Raw genomic sequence first — 14,902 nt, forward strand, 5'->3', positions numbered from 1 at the left:
GTCAAGAGGACGACTTCAAGTTCTTGGAGAGGAATGTGAGGAAGCTCAGGGCGAATGAAGTAGAAACCATCCCGTGTGCAAGCAGTGTGTGCAGCGTCACTAGTGCGTTTACTAGCGTCTTTCCTTTTGTCCTCCATATGTTTATGATGAGGACATCATAAGTTTTAGGTGGTGGGGGGGGTCGTCGCTCGTAAGAGTTTTTGGATCTAGTTAGTCGAGTTGAGTCGAGTCATGTGAGAGTCTAAATTAGTATTTTTATTTCAATCAAAAGTAGATAAACTAGTAGTCTTCTTAAGCTTCTGGGAAGACTTAGGCCTAGATTGCTACTTTAGCATCTTTGCGAGAAGAAGCATGAATAAAATTCAAGGATCGTGCGAGTATTTGGGAAGACTTAGGTTTTTCATTTTGTCTTTGCAACTTTGGATCAGGAGCATTGTCTTGAATTTTAAATTTTAGTTGTGGAGTTTAGTAATCGATTTGTTTATGCAATACCCATACTTTATGATGATCAAGTATTTTGGTTTTGGTTATGCTTTATGAGTAAGGTTTGAATTAGAGGTGACTTAAAATTTTATTGTTTATTTTAAACTTTTGCAAAAAACAAGATTGATCAAGATCTTCTAACCAGATTAAGAGTTTTTATTTATCCTACCCAATTCCTAAAAATATTTATTCATACCATCGTAACCAAGACTTTATGCTTTGAATTCAATTAGGATCGCTCTCTCTTGGTTTGCTTTAATTCTAAGCATTGATCATATCTTTTTTACCATCTCTGAATGCTAGCCCTGTCAATATTCAGTAACGAGAGTTCTTCATTGGAACAATCATATTTTATACTGAATTCCTAAACCCGAACCATTAATTTGTCAATTTTATTACTTTTCCTTGAACACAACCCATTATACGAAGATCTGTTCCGTTTTTTGTCAAGCTTTATGAAATTTTTGGAAAGATACAAGATAATGAAGCTTCACTAGAAAGAAGCCATAGGGGAGGAAAGGAGAGGCCAGGCCGATTGGCCTAGGGTGTCCTTGCCTCGATTTTCATGCAGCAAATTCCTAGAAGGTCTCTGGAAGGATCTAAAACTAATTTATATGGTGTGGTGTTCAGAGGAGGTTCGGAGAAGAGATTAAAAATAAAGAAAGAAGGAAGGAAGGCAGGGAAGAAAGAAAAGTATTGAGAAAAAGGAAAAAAGAAATAATAGGAAAAGAGAGAAAGAAATGAAGGAGGAGTTTTTACTGTCATGAAGATCAAGAGATATTTATAGCCAAAACTAAGGTAAATCACAAGAAATCTTTTGAAACTCATATGAATGAAAAATATTAGTTGCTACAAAATCAAACTCTAACTTTGGAATGCCCAGATTAGCATACCATGATTTTGGCATACTATAGTTTTGGCCAGGTAAAAATTAATCCCCTGCTTGTTGCGCGCTTGACTTTGGGCCTGTTCGCTTCAGCTTATAAGCCGGCTGAAAAGCTAAAACGGCTGATTTGTTATGAGAGGAAAACACTGTTTGGTGGCTGATAAGCCGGTTGAATAAGCTGAAGCGAACAGGCCCACACTTCGTATGCTATGACATCACCCGTCGTAGTATTGCAGTGCAATAATCACCTCGTGAGTCGTGACCCGCCGGAACCCGTAAGGCGGAAACACAGAATATACAGAGAGCCCCCCGAAAAAACTTCTCGGCCTCGAGACGGTTAGTGCAAACACTATTGCGGGAAAAGGGAATTTGTCAGGGGTGTAAAAGGAAAATACACTTCCTAATTTCCCCGATCGCCTTGAACCCTAGCCTCTCCGCCCCCTTCGGCCCCCGCGTTCCCCAACCCTCATCCGACCGCGCTCCACGCCTGATTTGGCGCCGGAACGCCCCGCAGGTCGCTCGTTCGGAGCGCAGGCGCGCCGGCGCGCCCGGATCCGGCGGAAGCGCGGCGGATTTCGGCGGTTCGCCGTCTCGTCGGTCCCGGCGGGGTTATGAAGGCGGCGGGATACGACCTCTACGATAGTAGCGGTGAGTTTCCCCGAATCGACCGGGGTTTCCAGGCCAATAGATTTTTCGTTGCAGGAAATCCACGTTCTGTTGGGTCGATTAGTAATCTTAGCTTGGTTGTATGATGCCCCGCTTGGGTAATAATGTGCGGATAGATGCGGAGAGTCTGCTAGAAAATTTGTCTATTCGCCACAATTTTTTTTATGAATGTAATGAAATGAAAGACCGGCCATTTGAGTAGTTCATTGCGGGCGTTGTTGTGAAACATGACATCAGACTCCAAGAAAATTTTGTAAGGAGATTGGTCTCCATTACTACTAAGCATGTAAATGAGCAGCAGAAGACGTAAGTTGCCTTTAAAGATAGGGCAATGGATAGCTTGCTGAAACTTTGTTGCTTCTATGAAATAAGACAGGGGCTTGTTCATAGGGATTTCACAGATGTAGTATATTGGCTATGGCAAAATCTATACCAGTGCTGCAGTAGTTCTACTTGTTATGTTGATTTCTTCCTTACAGTTATTGGTGTCCCAGCTTTGGGTTGATGATACCATGCCCGTCACCTTCCCTGGATAGTTCTAGGCTTCTGGCAGGATATCCAAATTGTAAATACGAGCTTCAAGTTAGGTTGTGTAGCACTCAGGATTACATAGTCTGCATGTCTGCTTATTGACTTTCTATCAAGTTGTGCGTTGCATACTACAGTATTGATTCCTCTCCCATTGTTGTAGGGACTGATGATGATCTCCCCCCAGCACAAAATAGAGGACTAAGAGGACGATCTTTCAGTGGGAACGGACGCGCATCTGCTGGGGCATTTCCTTACATGAGGGCAAACAATGATTTGGAGAGCGAAATTCATCGGGTTGAGCAAGATGCATATACTGGTGTTCTTAGAGCATTCAAAGTGCAATCTGATGCAATATCATGGGTATTATAGGCAAATTCATGTTTGTGCTAATAGTTTCAGCTATCAATCTTGGTCTGCCTGTTGTGCTGAGAATAAAATAAATGAGCTTTTTGTGCAGGAAAAAGAGAGTTTGATTACTGAACTCAGGAAAGAACTGAGAGTTTCTGATGAGGAGCATAGGGAGCTATTAAATAAAGTCAATGAAGATGGGACCATCCGTCGAATGAGGTAGCATAACAATCTTTATGTATGCACATGTTTTACTTAGTCATCAAGAGATCATCCTTTGTTGCTTGTACCGAAAAAATCTGCAGGGAGTTAAGACAGGCTGGTGGAACCCCAAGTGCTCTGCATCGTGGCAGCAGGGCTCTATATGATGCAGAACCTGGGCCCATTGCCAAGAGACAAAGGCCATCTCATTCGATTCCTTCGCAATCTGCAGGCCTCCAGTCCCCTGTGATGCCTTCCCACTCAGTTCCATCTGCAAAATGGGGCCCACTATCAGCAAGAGGCAAAAAGCCAAAGACGGTATGATCAGAATATATATGCATAACGTTTTTTCACTTGCTGAGAATAATTTTATGATGGTTTCTTGACATGTACAGCCCATGCCATCGGCACTACCATCTGCGGACCCAAACTCATTAATAAATCACAAAGTTTATACAAGGTGGCCAGATGACAACAACTTCTATGAGGCCACCATAACCCGTTATAACCCCGTGACGGTTGGTTTGAACTTTTGCAAGTTTCCTTTGATGGTTGATGCAGATACGCATCAGTGTCTAGTAATGTTCTTTCATGATCTCTATTAGGGTGAACATGCACTCGTCTATGATATCGGCACACAAGCAGAGACTTGGGAAATGGTCAGGCTTTGTGATGTAAGCACTATTTGCCTGATTGTATTGTTTTCCTTTATCTCTTTCCTCATCTTTTCCCTCTGTATTTGGTTTTGCCTTCTTAGTTATCTACCATTCAAGTGTTTCTATTTTTGGTTATGCTTCCAGCCCATAGCTAATATTTTCATCTCCACCCTTGGCAATGAATAGTTGATTTTTCTGTATGTGCCTGTGATAGTATCTCTTGACTGACGCCAATTAGTCAATGTCTGCTCATGCACCCAATAAGGTTAAAATGTAAATGGTAAAGGATTTGTCGCTGCAGCAGTTTTCTTGCCAAATATTTGTTGCAGTTGTACCATACCCTGAATATTAATAACTTAAACTGATCTACTAAAGCTGAAATTTACTGCTCGTATGATCTAGTGTATGGAAATTTGTTGAATTTTGCTCGATCTGTATGTGAATTAAGATTTGCTTGTTGAATTAGCCTGACTGATTTCCACCATGACATTAATTATTCCATTGAATATTAATTGATACCCCTTTAACAGATGCCACCTGAAGATATAAGATGGGAATTTGATGGACATCTTTCAAATCGAGATGGTTGGGGCCCTTCTGGCCCTATGCTGACGAGGCACCCAACCAACAATGGTGCTATGACAGGTCCAATCAGGGGTAGAGGCAGGTTATCAATAAATGAGCCTGTAAAGGACTACACTCCACCTCAAAATGGCATCAATAGGAATTTCGATAACATTGACATTCCAAACACTGAAAGTGTTGTGACAGAGGTATATTTCATTCAATAAGCCAGACGCCAGAAGGTAATCAGATATAATTTTGTCTCACAGCTGTATGTTTCAATACAGGTGGAGAGGGTATTGTCCAATCCGAATATGCGTGAAATTGAAAAGGCAAGGAAACTGCTGAAAGTGAGTTACCTCTTCTTTTCCCATGCTATTCCCTTTAGAAAATATTTGTGAATGACAAAACCTAATTATCATCCTTTCTATCCTTTAATCAAGATATCTGAAGCCAAACTATTGTCCTTGTAGGATCAAGAGCAGTCACTACTGGATGCAATTGCCAGACTTGATGAAGCATCAGATAGTGAAAGTGGTAAGTTCTTGGCCAGCTCTACTGTTGGAATGCACTGTTGGAGTAATCATAATATTGAAGGGCAGATAATATTGCGCAAAATGGTGTAACAATTGAGAATAATGTATAGTAGAAAATAGGATCCTTGGATGAACTTTATGTGAAATATTATGGTGTTACCTGGAATATTGTGGCATTCCTTGATGTTGCTTGTGCTAGATGTTACTTGTGGACATCAGGGATATAGGGTTGAAGCATCATACGTGGTGTTTTACTACTAACTATTTCTCTTAACCTGTTTTTTTGTGTACAGAGGATATGGCCACGGCAGGGCGAACGGGTCCTGCTGGTGATGGAAATGGCATTGCTACTTAGTTGTTTCTGGCATGTTGTTGGAATCGGAAGGTTAACATGCCGTTTTGTGGACCACCTGCCCCAATCACTGGACAAAGAAACCATGTGATGGCGAACTGACATGAAATGGGAGCAGTTGCCAGTTGGTGCCTGAAATGGGATTCTTTGGTTACTCCAACGAGGGGCAGGGAGATGACGAAAAAAAAACTCCCAAAAAACTGTTTGGGTGCCATCTCTTCTGGTGATTATGGTGGTGGTACTTCCCATGTAACTCTAGAAGTAACTTCATATTCTAGAAATGATCATTAACATGAATCACCTGAAGATGTCTAACCCTAGCGTAATGTCCACCGTACCGTGTTCTCAGATGTACATTGTATTTTGCCCTGGTTGTGATTCTAGCGAACAGGCAAAGTTGGCTGTTCTTGTATTCTAATGTGAAAAGACTTCTCATACCATTTTCATGTGCCGTGGCCCTTGGAGCCCTAAGGTCTGACGTGCTTGTGCCCAATGGCTTCTATCCCTTTGGCTCGTTGAAGTGGTAATGTAAAGACTTTCTAAATATGGGTCATTTAGCACTACAATCGCTTAGCGGGGATAGCTCAGTTGGGAGAGCGTCAGACTGAAGATCTGAAGGTCGCGTGTTCGATCCACGCTCACCGCATTTTTTTTTATCCTTTTGCTACAATGAATTACCTCTCCCACATCTAAACATGTGGAACCGCACAACTACTAATTGCCGATTTTTTCAACCCTTTTTATGATTTCTACGCATTTTTTTCTTTCACCTCTTCCTAGGACTAGGAGCGTAAGTGGTTCTTTTTTGCGATTCTACGCATTTTCCTTTCATTTGTTACTGGAATCTAAGTGATTTAGAAACTTAGCACCACAACGGGGAAAAAAAAGAAAAAAGAGAAGAGAGAGACCAAAAGAGTTGCAGGCTTTGCAGCCCTTCCCACTACCCAGTTATCATCAGTTCAAGCATAACCAGAAACTCAAAAGATCCGTCAGTCCGACAGCAGGCATGTCAGCTCGGCACGCTCCCTACCACAACCTACGTGATTTACGCACAGCTCAAACTATGGCTTCACTCGCTAGTTGCTAGGACTACTACTGCTTCTATCCTTCTATCGTCATCTTTGTCATCACTCATCAGTCATCACCCAACCGGTCGTCTCCCTCCACGCTTCCCCGTTCCCGACGGCTTCTCCGATCGGGTGTTCGTCTTGGCCCGCTTGGAGGGCGGCGGCGTGGCTGGAGCCGGGCCCCGTTTCAGCGGCCGCCCGACGCCTCTCTTCGTTCCGGTACCCCTGCCGCCCCTCCTGGAGCCACCGCGGCCGGTACCCTCCTTCCGGCCGGCACCTCTCCTCCGGGTGGTGGTGGTGCTCTCCTGCTCCGCCGCCGCGGCTGCAGCCGACGCCGACCGCTTCCGCGTCGTGTTACCCAGCGGGGAACCCCGCTTCCGGGAGGGCGACTGGTTCAGCCGCTTCAGGAAGTCCACGGCGTTCCGCTTCTTGGCTGGCCCACCTGCCGCCGCTCCGCCGGCGCCCTTCTTGTCAGCCTTCTTTGCTCCGCCCGTCGTCGTCGTGGCCGCGTCGCCGTCCGCCCCCTTCGTCGGCCTCGGACCAAGACCGGCTGGGTTCCGGACAGCACCGCCGCGGCCCTTCTTCGTCCTCAGCCCCCACGCTTTATCCTTGGTCGCCGTCACGGCGGCCGCGGCCTTCTTCTCGTCCTCGCTCTCTTCCTCCTCCTCCGCGGCATCGGCCTCGGCCTTCGTGGAGCTCTCCTCCTTCCTCGCGGCCGCCGCAGCCTTCGCGATGGAGCTCCGCTTGCGGCACACGATCAGCGGCTTCCCCTTCTCGATCAGCGACCCGACGATGTCAGTGCCCGCTGGCGCCGGCGCCGGCGCCGGCACAGCCGCGCGCTCCTGCTTCGGCTCGCGGAGCGCCGCCGACGCGTGCCCGGTGACGAGTGCGCGGGCCTCGACTGCCGCACTGTGCTCCGGGGTGCTGCGGCGGAAGAAGACCACGGCGTTCGTGCAGAGCAGCAGCAAGTCGCGGTAGAGCTCGTGCGCGGGGTAGTGGTCGTCGTCGGCGGCGCGCGAGCCCGCCGACGTGGCCATCCTGCGCCGCACGGTATCCAGGTCCACGTGGCGCCTGATCGTGCCCCGGTATGCGGCGGCCTCCTGCAAGTGGATCGAATTGACTCAGACGTAAACAAGAAAGCTGAATTGAAAAAAGAAAGGCAGAAAAGAAAATGGAAGAAAATATCTGAGAGCATCGTCTAGCTCCAAGGCACCCATGCCATGTATGATTGATTGCAACGCTGCACCCAAATTGGCCGTGCAACGAGCAAAAAGATGGAAACTTTCCTTCCTTCTCCATTCACCAACGCATCGAATTAACCCGAAGAAGATTCTCTGCTTACTAACTAAGGCCTCTTTGAAGATTAGAAATTTCGAAAACAGATTGGTTATTTTAGGAACCGGGGAAAATTTGCGCATTTGCACGGGCTACGGGGACTTCCCATCCATTTGTAGCTACCTACCGCAACAAACCTGAAGTCATCCTACTCGCCGAGGCAAATGCCATCTCGCAAGCAAGCGCGGTGACCTGTTCAAACACGCCTCGGCGCCTCGCCCATGTAAATCTGGTAGGTCACGGATTAGGGCTTCTAATCACTGGTCATCATGCATGCCACATGCACTCCTGAACTTATCCAAGATTTCCACATCCAGGAGACCCGCGGGACCCGACCCCTGACATTTCACCGGACCCAGTCAATTTTTCACCGCCAGGTTTTACGATTTCACCCCTTCCCAAATTTTTAACCTTGTAGCATCCCGCCGGTCGGAAGACGAAGGAGAAGGGGGGGAATTATTGGGGGCACCTACCTCGCCTTCGTGCTCGTGTAGCCGCTGCAGCACGGAGCCGAGCTTGGCCGCGACGGCTTCGAGGAGGGCGGCAAGAGGAGGGGACCGGGCGGGAGGCGCGCGGGGCGCGGACGCCGCCTCCTCCTCCTCGTCGGCCTTCCCGCTGCCGGTCCCGCGGCGGCGGCGGCACAGGCTCGCCGAGCTCCGCACGTCGCTGCTCTCCTTGGACGCGGCCGCCGACTCGCCGGACGCCTCCTGCTTCGCCACCTCTTCCTCCTTGGCGCCGCCGCCCTGGTGGCCGGGGTGCTTGGGGGGCTTCAGATCTGTGGAGTTGGACTCGCGGCACGACCGCCCGGGCTCCTCGCCGGAGAGCCGGTCGTTGCCGCTCGCCTCGTCCGGCTTCGCCTCGCCGGAGACGCTCCGCTCCCGCTCCTCTCTGAGCCGTTTCACTTTCGACTGCAGCGTCCTGCGCGAATTAAAAAAACCAATATTTTTTCAATTAAATAAATCGCGGCCGAGTGATCGCCATCAAACGGCTAAGCAGACGGGGCGAGGGTTTTCAAAAGGTAGTTTTTCTTGTTTGGATTTTTTTCTCTCTCCCTTCGCCGGATTGCATACCCGATGGAGAGATCGCATCGCTCGACGTCGCGGCGGAGCTCGGCGACGCGCAGCCGCCGGAGCTCGTCCACCCACCCCTCGGCGGCGGAGGCGTCGGGGTCCTCCTCCACCTCGTCCTCCTCCCCGCAGCTGCCGGCGGTGGAGAAGCGGCGGTGGAGGTGGCGGAAGCGGAGGCGGCAGCTGTGCGGCGTGAGGCCGGGCCGGGTCGCCAGGGGGCTCCGCGTCTGCACCTCCATGGCAACCGAGTCCCAGCTCGCCGTGCCGTGCCGGGTCACGGCGCACGCCAGGAGGAGCTCCTCCAGCGTGCCCCAGATCTCCCCGCCCTTCTCCGCCGCCGCCGCCGCCGTCGCCTCCGACTCCGGCGACACGTCGGTGCCGTCCGACCCGTCCGCCATCCTTCCTGCCCGCGTGCTCGCCCGTCAGGCGGTGGTGCTGGTGTAGGTGCGGTCTCAGCCCTGCGTCCCTTGCCCTCCTCCGTTGCTTTCCCCCGTCGCTTTTCTCCTCGGCCCGGTTTGATTTTTATCGGTAAAGAAGATGGCATGGTGGTCATGGCAGCCAGGCCAGCCGAGCCCCGCGCGCGCCCTCGCACTTAAGGACAATTTCCGAGTTTGCCAGGGGCGTTTCTGGAAGAATTCTCAAAGTGGGGCCCACAGCGGCTATTCCTTTGCAATGCCCATATTACCCTGCTGCTGGTACCGTGGTACGTGTACGTCCGGTGCCTACTTGGCTTGGCAGCACCACGCAACAGAATAAGCTGAAGCAGCTAGGCGAAGTCAAAAGCGTCCCAGATTAAAAAAAAGGGGGTAAAGCTTGATCTTGAAGGTAAAATTCCAGTAAAGTTTGCGAGTTTGGCATACTAGTTTTGGATTTTAGTCCTAGGCCGAATTGATTTGGTGCAGCCGTGCAGGCTGATACTAGCAAGCACCATCAGCTCGATCTGGCAGCTTCAACTCGTACATGTTTGCGTCGAATCTAACATCGATCTTCTTTTATTCAAAAAAAATAACATCGATCTTCGTCCTGAATGCTCGAAATCAACACAGATTTTCCTAAGAATTTCACTGAAACAATTAGAGGTTTTGTAGGAACTGGGCACGCCAGACCATTATTTTCCCAATTCCACTTTCAGGAGCCGTTCTTCCCAACTGTGCTTGAGCAAGCCCAAATTTGGCCAGGTTCAAGCCTACATGCCACATCATTCAACACGACCCATTGCAAAAGCTAATCATCCATTCATTCAGAATTGAAAAACACGAATTTATACAGAACAAGACATCCTAACACAATCAAATGTAATAAAATTGTAAGATTGAGGCAAAGCCATGACATCACCTATGGGAACCTCACTTGCTTCCAGCTAGGGATGTGAACTGCCCTTCCCGGTCTATTATTAAGCACAAAACTTAACACGGCAGACAGCAACCATGTCAAATTGCAGAGATTGCAATGTCAGCAAACCCTAGCATAGTTCCTCACTTCCGGCGGGCCTCAAGCGCCTTCTTCAACTCCTCGCTTGCTTCATCCGAGGCCGGTTTCAGTCCACTGTCCACCAGTTCCTTCCCACTGCTATGGTAATGGCGATCTGGTTTCGACACGAATGGCTGTTGCGGAGCAGGCAGTGCTGCTGGCAGCCTGCGACCCTCGCCTTTGCCAGCCCCAAGCTCAGCACGCAGGTCCGCTACCACACGCTGCAGTAATGTGCTCTCGGTGCTCAGCGCCTCCAGCTGCCGCTTCATCAATGAGAATTCCTCTCCCTCGCCTGCTGGAGGGGCGTCTTTCTTCCTCTTCTTGTCTGTTTCAGACTGTGACGACGCCTTGGGCGTATGCTCAATGGTGATCTTGTTCATCACCAGCAGCGGCAGCTTGCTGATGGCAAGGCTACCGGCCTTGCGCCCGTAGCCATCGTCGGCGAGTGCAGCTTTAAGCTCCGGCGGCACACGCAGCCCCCAATGGAACCGCAGGCTCGCCTTGCTCCACAGCGGCAGGACGCTCCTGGTGGTGAGCTGCATCCCGGACAGCAGCGCGCCCACCCCGCCACCGCCCCTCCCCGCGGCGGCCGCGACGTTCGCCGCGAACCCGTTCCCGGCGAAGGAGAACCCGTTCGCTTGCGCGTGCGCGTCGCGGTCGTGGTCGTCGCCATTGGTGGTGAGGTCGGCCATCTTGATCGCCAGCGGCGCCTGGGCCGGCGCGGGCGGCGGCGACGGCGGGGAGCGGACGGAGCTGGCGAGGCCGAAGTCCCCGATCCGGGGCTTGAAGAGGAGCGAGAAGGCTGGCGCGTTGGAGGAGAGGAGGTTGAACTCGGCGGCGAGCGCGAAGGGCGCGCGCGCCGGGGAGCCCAGCGGGCCCAGCCCCGTGCGGACGGAGAGCGCGAAGGGCTGGAGCGGGTCGTTGGGGCGGTACGAGAGGCGGAGCGCTGGGCCGGAGGGGAACGCCGTGGAGAGGTCGAAGCGGAGGTCCTTGGCGTCGCCCCCAGCCGCGAGGCCCGAGAGGAAGGGCAGCCCCAGCACGCCGACCGGCACCTTGGCCCGCAGCAGCGGTCGGTCGTCGTCACGGAACTTGATTGACGCCTTCATGGCGGGCGGCGGCTAGGGTTTTGGGGCTCGAAATCGAATTGGGCGTTCGGCGAATCGGTGAAGGGGCGGTGGGGATTTGAAGCGCGGAGGCGATGGATTTTGGGGGGGGGGGGGGGGGGGGGGGGGGGGAGGAGGCGAAGGTCACGCCATCACGGCGGCTGCGGAGACGGTGGCGGCCGCGGCCGGATTTAATTAGGGGGCGGAGTTCAGGGAGGGGACTGACTGAAATGGGGAAGGAGGTGGGAATGGGATCGGATTGGGTTTCGAGCTTGTTGGACCGTTTGTTTTCTCCTTTCACCTCGCTCTTTCTTTTTCACTTTTACGGCGCTGATTTAGCTCGCTGGGACAGAATAGTAAAATGGTGTGATTTGGGCCGACCTTGATAATGATGATTCTTCAGGAAAAGGGCTGTCCAAATTAAGCCCGTAGCCTGCTTTTTTTTTTTTTATGAACCGGGTTGCAAGATTCAGAGAAAGGTTTACACAAAGACAGTCTTGATTGAAACAAAAAATTACATTTTGATCCTTGCAAAGATCTTCCAGTGTTCTTCCAGTGTTCTTCGTCACCGGAGAACGGAGCCACCACTCGATGCCAAAACAAACACCAAGTTTGCAGCTTGAGGCTGAATCCCACTTCAACTTCGACGAAGCTTTCAGTTTTAATGCCACATGAGCCGGCACAAAAGATGTGCACCTGAATCGTTGAACGTTCACCAAGATTATGGGATCGGACGCCACAAGCAACGCCGATGACCCCACAACACCCAGCAACAAAGTAACCCTAAGGGCTAGTTTGGGAGCCCAAAATCCTGCCGGGATCCCAGCCTTTTCCCCGACTAGGCGCTCCTCGTGAAAATGCGGCACGGGCCAAAAATTCTCGCCATTTGGAAGCCCACGCTGAGGAGCTGGGCGACCCGTTTCCTCGCATTTTCCCCGGGGCAGGCCCTCCCCACCTCGAGGGTTCGATCGCCGCTTCCCCGTGCGGCTCCTCGAGCGACGCGAGTCGAGGGTCGAGGCATCTTCGCAGCTAGCGCCACTCCGTCTCCTCAGCCAGGCTTCGCCGCCGCCGCCTCTCCGTCCAAGTACCGCCGCCGCTTCACGTCCCTATCCAGGCACCACGACTGCTTCGCCTCCCCGTCTCCTGATCCGTGAATGTAACACCGCCGCTCTCCTTGGCCATCTCGATCTACAACGACACCTCCACCAAGGCATCCTCCACATCGACCACGACGTCTCCACCTCGTGTTCCTCCTCTGCCACTGTGATGTGAGTTCTCCCCCTATCCTCCCCTCCTGTTGCCTAGGGTATGTATGATGTGAGTTGATAAGTTCTTGGTATGTTGTGTACATGGATTCTTGCTTGTCTATCCATATTGGAATAAATTCCTGGAAGTATGGCATCACTTTGATGCACTGTCCATCTCAAAATTTGGAATCTGAAGTTCTGAACTAAATGTATTTCCTGTTTGTTCGGTGAGATCAAATGGTAATTTAGATGTCTAAATTTAGGTAACATTTATTGCTAGATGGTCATATTTGTTAACTGATTGGGAACTTGCTCAATCTTGGTGCAGGTAAAGGAATTACTGGTATCTCATGTTTACCGAGCAGGCAAGTGTAAATCGTATTCTATGTCTCCTCAGATGCCACTTACTACTGTAGAGAAGATTATGGATTCTCATGGTGTGGATCACCTTCCTGTAGTCTCTGAACATGATAATCTTTAGGACAACAAACTTTTGATAGGTTTTGTAGACAGAGAATGCATCGCCATCGCTTGAAGGTAAAAGTAGGATTCTTCTAAGATCGAACATAGTATTGCTTGTATTCCATAGCCCTTTCTCCTTCAACTGCTAAAATTTTTGAACTTGGATAGAATTTCACTGCACTGCATCGAACTACAAGTCCTTTATTTCTTGCCTATCGTGAGTGTTCCCTATGCTATGCATGCCTAAACTTGTTCTCGGTCAACTGTCAGCTCTGGATTTTGAAATGTAGTACAAACATGTTCTCTATGCTATGCTTCGCATGTCCTTGAAGAGCATTAGATTCTGAAATATAGTACTGACCTCCAACTCGCAGACATTACTTTCCATCCCATGGTACTTCGTTCAGATCAACATGATTTGTTTCATGAATAAATGTTGTGAATAATTCTTGATCTGTTATATTTTTAATATTTGGGTTGGATAAATCTTGGCTCAATTCTTCGATATTGGTTAGGATGTAGTTATACGGTTTGTCATAGGCTTCAATAGGGGATTTCTCTGAGCCACATGCTCTAAAACTGATGAGGCACTGAGGCAGATGCCTTTTGAGATAACTACAAATAGTAAATAATACTTGTTAATTCGATTTCCTCTCCCTCACTAAGATTTCTTTGTGAATTCAAATGGCTGCTGAAATGACTCAGACTGTTAAACCGTTTCAAAGCCTAAGGTCCTGGCAAATTGTAGGAATTAAAGTTGAATGATCAGGGCAGCTAGGAAAGAGTAGCAGTAGTGCATATTACAGTCACTTGAATTGGTACTTGTGCTTCTGATTTGCTTGCCATAATTGACGATGACTGCCTCTTTTAATAGGTTGCACCACCTAATATCGGTAAGCTAGGATCTGGAATGCATTTTTCAAAAATACTTGATAAACAAGTACTAATTAACTCGGTAGCTAGACTCCATTTTCTAATTTCAGTGTCTATTGGTACTCTCATGTTGCATGTTGTATTTTTGGTGTGTTGAACAATTAGACTTGGTTTGGGCCTTGGGGTCTTTGTTTACGATGCTATTCATGCTGTAGCTTACCTTTCCTTAAACCTTAATCTGTTTGATTTTATTTGGTTTATGTGTTCTGATGACTTATTGCCCTTCAAAAGTAAAACCTGTTATCCCTTTATTTTATATTGCTCAGTAGAGACATACTCTATCTCTTTTGGCCAGTGCTTGTGTACATGTGGTTATTTGAGGATTCTGAAAATTTATTGCACTTCAAAACCTCTACCCTTTGTTTGATATGCATATGAATTTATTCTTCAGGTTTGAGCTTCTAACTCATGTGACCTCGTGGCTTATCTCTGTCTAACTTATGCTCAAGTGTTGTTTAGCGGAACGACCACAAAGGTTCCATTATAATTATCCGATCGTGTTATATAGTTTGGTAGGGTTGTAACTGATTGTGTGCACTGTTGCGAGGGAGCAAAATTTTCTTTTCATTTCCTGTTTAGCTTGGTCTGGTCTTTGTTGTGATTAGTACTGACATCTGCACCTGCAACTTCTTTGAAAGCGTCAAATAGGAACGTCTTTGTTTTCAATTTCCTGAATTATAGTAGACCACAGGAGAGACAATCAATGCTAAATCAACTTATAGAGAGCAACTCATCTCCCCCTTTTTTTTTAGGGCAGCAGCTGATCTCCCTGAGTTTATTGCTAGTTATTACAATTACCTCTCTCGTGCTTTCCTAAGTCTGCAGTGCATTTCCATTGTTTGAGCAATATTATATCTTAATTTTTATCCCATTTGATAGATAAAATGAGGTTATTTCTAACAACAATTATATCTGTCAGATACAAGTTGAATCAGCTGGCCAAGTATTCCAGATTCTTGATGAACCCATTAAGGAACATGGTACTTCTTGAAGAG

The 14,902-nt window shown here is 49.0% G+C and overlaps 3 protein-coding genes and 1 non-coding gene across 4 annotated transcripts; 2 read left to right on the forward strand and 2 right to left on the reverse strand.

Moving 5' to 3' along the window:
* The first annotated feature begins 1,798 nt into the window (after positions 1-1,798).
* On the forward strand, positions 1,799-5,663 carry LOC117843077 (protein EMSY-LIKE 3). The gene is made up of 10 exons (XM_034723642.2): positions 1,799-2,017; positions 2,727-2,926; positions 3,024-3,133; positions 3,220-3,433; positions 3,511-3,633; positions 3,721-3,789; positions 4,302-4,544; positions 4,623-4,685; positions 4,809-4,872; positions 5,165-5,663. The coding sequence occupies exons 1-10, from the start codon at positions 1,981-1,983 to the stop codon at positions 5,224-5,226; spliced, it is 1,185 nt and encodes a 394-aa protein (XP_034579533.1). The 5' UTR covers positions 1,799-1,980; the 3' UTR covers positions 5,227-5,663.
* A 133-nt stretch (positions 5,664-5,796) lies between these two features.
* Positions 5,797-5,869, forward strand: TRNAF-GAA (transfer RNA phenylalanine (anticodon GAA)). Its single transcript has one exon. It is a non-coding gene; the product is annotated as a tRNA-Phe (tRNA).
* A 259-nt stretch (positions 5,870-6,128) lies between these two features.
* On the reverse strand, positions 6,129-9,245 carry LOC117843076 (uncharacterized). Its single transcript, XM_034723641.2, has 3 exons — positions 8,696-9,245; positions 8,099-8,543; positions 6,129-7,390 (listed from the first exon to the last, which is right to left on the reverse strand). The coding sequence occupies exons 1-3, from the start codon at positions 9,088-9,090 to the stop codon at positions 6,365-6,367; spliced, it is 1,866 nt and encodes a 621-aa protein (XP_034579532.1). The 5' UTR covers positions 9,091-9,245; the 3' UTR covers positions 6,129-6,364.
* Positions 9,246-9,907: 662 nt separating this feature from the next.
* LOC117843078 (uncharacterized) lies at positions 9,908-11,390 on the reverse strand. The gene has a single exon (XM_034723643.2). It carries the CDS (start codon positions 11,266-11,268, stop codon positions 10,168-10,170), a length of 1,101 nt encoding a protein of 366 aa, XP_034579534.1. The 5' UTR covers positions 11,269-11,390; the 3' UTR covers positions 9,908-10,167.
* Positions 11,391-14,902: the final 3,512 nt, after the last annotated feature.

This window comes from Setaria viridis, chromosome 2 (genome assembly GCF_005286985.2).
Source record: "Setaria viridis chromosome 2, Setaria_viridis_v4.0, whole genome shotgun sequence".
NCBI classification, from domain to species: domain Eukaryota; kingdom Viridiplantae; phylum Streptophyta; class Magnoliopsida; order Poales; family Poaceae; genus Setaria; species Setaria viridis.

Coding starts and splice junctions, on each gene's coding strand:
- LOC117843077 (XM_034723642.2), top strand. CDS start 1,981: ATGAAGGCGGCGGGATACGACCTCTACGATAGTAGCG. Junction 3,634..3,720: donor CCCGTTATAACCCCGTGACG/GTTGGTTTGAAC, acceptor GATCTCTATTAG/GGTGAACATGCACTCGTCTA. Junction 4,873..5,164: donor AGCATCAGATAGTGAAAGTG/GTAAGTTCTTGG, acceptor TTTTGTGTACAG/AGGATATGGCCACGGCAGGG.
- LOC117843076 (XM_034723641.2), bottom strand. CDS start 9,090: ATGGCGGACGGGTCGGACGGCACCGACGTGTCGCCGGAGTCGGAGGCG. Junction 8,544..8,695: donor CGATGCGATCTCTCCATCGG/GTATGCAATCCG, acceptor TAATTCGCGCAG/GACGCTGCAGTCGAAAGTGA. Junction 7,391..8,098: donor TACACGAGCACGAAGGCGAG/GTAGGTGCCCCC, acceptor ATCCACTTGCAG/GAGGCCGCCGCATACCGGGG.
- LOC117843078 (XM_034723643.2), bottom strand. CDS start 11,268: ATGAAGGCGTCAATCAAGTTCCGTGACGACGACCGACCGCTGCTGCGG.